Genomic DNA, 3345 nt, shown 5'->3' with positions numbered 1-3345 from the left:
AATGCATTTGATACTTCTGCATTAGTGAACATGCAATTGGGTTTGTCTTTCTCATAATCTGATCCGAGTTAATTGGGAAGCGAGGTTACACCCACTGTCACCTTTACTCAGTCTCCCACACAGTTTCGTCTTCTGTTTGTGCTTTGTGACTGGTTCCTTATACTTGCTCCTGTTATTTGTTGGGCATTTCGAGAAGCGAGGTTGCCCCCACTATCATCGTCATGCCCAGCTTTGCAGTCTGCGACACCGTTTCGTCTTCTGGTTTCATAAACATTTTGTGGACATGGAAGAAAATTAAATTTTAGTTTTATATACGTCCATTATAGAAGGTATTATTATGCGCAATCTGACAAAGTAAAAAAATAGAAAGCACCGTGATTTTTTAAAATTCTGTTGTGTTGTAATTGGGTAGGCTTCAGAAGACAGTTTTCGTCATTTAAAAAAACCCGTCATGAAATCCTAAACTTGTCAAAATCATGTGTAAGCCCGGGCTTATTGGCTTACATGGTAGCTACGCGCCTGCTTATGACGTCAAATATTGGGGTACCCTCTAATTTTCAGGGAAAACACCAATACAGAGGCCCTATCTGCCTAATCTTTAAAAAAAAAAATGAAATAATAATATCGGTTTCATCTGAACATTGCAAAGTTTGAATATAATCCATGCGTGGACAGATTAAGAACCCCACCTTTAGTAATTTAGTGAGCGTGTATCTTAATTACGAGATCTTGACCTTTACTTTAAGGTCAAAGGTTTTCCCCTCTAGGTCCAAAGCCGAAAATTTGAGGTTTGTTCTGGCGCACATTTATGACATCTTGATGAAAGTTGAAGCATATCCGCTTCACATGCACTGTAAAGAGTTCACCGTCACTTTCACCTCCAGGTCAAAGGTCAAATACGATGGAACTGCAAAGAAGACGTTCATTGTGCTCACAAGACAAATCTCTAGTTACACGTTGATTACTACATAAAGGCAGCTACGTCGGTAATGAATAAACAAACACTACGTTAATATCAAACAAATGAGGTAAAGATTTAAATAAGCACTAGCACATCTGCTGGCATTGAGTCAAGAAGGATTTTATCAGTTGCAGTACCATGTTCTCCATACCATTAGTCAATCAATCGTAGAAATTAACGCTGAGCACTGCTAGGTACTACTATATATGAGCTGTGTTTGAAAGCCGTTGACTTGCGGACTTTTGGCAAGTTGTGGCTTGGAGGAACTCACTGTCCCATTGGGTTGTACATTGAGTAGTTTTGACCGGGGGAGGGGGGTTGGGGAGGGGATCATATAGCTCAGAATCTCCAATGTTATCTTGCTTCACCACGAACTCTTTTGATTATTGGAAGCCATCGACTGGGTAGGGCATTGGATCCTGTCCCCGCTGAAGCGTTCTTGATCTCCCCTAACATAACAGTACCCAGGTAAGATTTCACTGACACAACGTTCACCTCTCATAGGGAAATCATTAACAAGAATGATTTTCCCTGTTTACTGAAAACTCTTGCCCTTTTTTCTGCACATCATGCTCCTTTCGGCCTTGGTATTACTTGTAGCACTAGTGTCTGGCTTCATGGACATTGGTTTGACATTGTCTGGGACCTCCTAGCCATCAATAGTGACATGGCTTGCTGGTGAGGTCTAGATTTTGGAGTTCACAGCCTGTACTTATGGGCATATTCTCCGCTCCTACCGGCTCTTGTCGGCATGTTTCTGGAGTCGGGATTAGCAGGTGATCTGGAGTATATCATTAAGTAGCTCCACAGTTTGATAGGGTTCCAGACTTTGTTCCGGCACCAGACGTTCCCTGTGTAATACACCATGGACTGCATGCAAGGTTATGATTTTCAAATAAGAGTTATGTCCCTTTTGCCGCTGATGTGACATGCAACCCCAGCTTCAGCAGCCGTACGAGTTGTCGCGCCACACGTGCTCATTGTAGCCAGAAGCTGTCTATGTGGGTCTCATATATTGCAATTTGTCTACGTCACGTTTCCATGCCAACCAACGTGCTTTACTAACTACCAGTGGCGCACAGGCTATTGTGTGTTGTATGAGGCCCGTCCGTCGCTACTACTCGTGTACCTACCACACACCGGTACAGCACGGCCACCGTATATACCGGCTGATCGATCTCTCCGCACGACTGCCAATGTAAATCCCCGTAAATTATCATGTAATTTTACGCCTATTAATACGACACCGTGTCACATCGTGGGGTTGTGGAACGGTGTGACTGGCGACAGGCAAGATGTGATCCCGAAACAGATCGAGAGGCCAGACGCGTTATAACGAGGGAACATCATCTATACGTGTGTGATTTAGAAATATATGTGTGTGTGTGGTAGCTTTTCCGCGTCATCATTTTAATCATCGTCATCCTCATCCCAAAGCATAGGCGGTAGTGTATTAAAGTGTCGTATGGATTTTCCAGCATCACCACCAACAGCACCGACTGTATCCATGATTGAATGTAGTCTGACGACGAAACGTTGGCTGTTTGTGAGAGATACGTTATATAATGCAAGCTAGCACACCAGGCGAGCCACAATCAGCTGATATAACAAGAGTGTCGTCTTCTTTATATCGCCACAGCAGCAGCGAAAGTGGCACTAGCAGCGAAGGGGTCAAATGCATCCCCTTTAACCCTGTCACAAGGGAGAGCATCAGTGGCGTCTCCATTACCATGAAAACCCAGCCCCGCAAAGACGGGTTTGACCCCGACCACAAGACAACGACCCGGATAGATTTCGGGGACTTCTTTCCCGACGGCGGTTGGGGCTGGGTGGTAACAGGAGCCGCGACTCTGGTAAACATTTTGTGTAACGGATTCCATTACGCCTTCGGGACCCTGTACCTTTGCATTTTAGAACAAAAGGAATTGAAACATCGAGCTGACGCCATCAATACAGGTAATTCAGTTGTATTATCATGAAAAACAGCTGATCCATTGTGTATAAAATCTAAAGGAGAACGAGGAAAAACGGACCAGTGTATGTCAGTATGACACAAAGTATAGTTTATGTCACTGTGACAAAAGGTATATTGTATGTGACTGTGACACAAGGGAAGTGTATGTCACTGTGACACAAGGTATAGTATTTGTCACTGTAACAAAGGGTATATTGTATGCCAATGTGAAACAAGGAAATTGTATATATCACTGTGATACAAGGTATAGTGTATGTTAATGTGACACAAGGTATAGTGTATGTCACTGTGACACAAGGTACAGTGTATGTCTCTGTGACACAAGGTATAGTGTATGTCACTGTGACACAAGGTATAGTGTATGTCACTGTGACACAAGGTACAGTGTATGTCACTGTGACACAAGGTA

At 43.4% G+C, this 3345-nt stretch overlaps 1 protein-coding gene across 1 annotated transcript in view; it reads left to right on the top strand.

Annotated features, from left to right (window-relative positions):
- The first annotated feature begins 1943 nt into the window (after window positions 1-1943).
- LOC110454778 (monocarboxylate transporter 2-like) overlaps window positions 1944-3345 on the top strand; it is a 51732-nt gene continuing 50330 nt past the window's right edge. The window contains exon 1 of the mRNA XM_021504474.1: window positions 1944-2917. Within this exon, the coding sequence (XP_021360149.1) occupies window positions 2527-2917 (391 nt within the window). The 5' untranslated portion in view covers window positions 1944-2526. The remainder of the gene's footprint in view (window positions 2918-3345) is intronic.

The sequence above is a fragment of the Mizuhopecten yessoensis genome, unplaced genomic scaffold (genome assembly GCF_002113885.1).
Source record: "Mizuhopecten yessoensis strain PY_sf001 unplaced genomic scaffold, ASM211388v2 scaffold8057, whole genome shotgun sequence".
Taxonomy (NCBI): Eukaryota; Metazoa; Mollusca; class Bivalvia; order Pectinida; family Pectinidae; genus Mizuhopecten; species Mizuhopecten yessoensis.
This window is presented reverse-complemented; position numbering and strand designations above follow the sequence as displayed.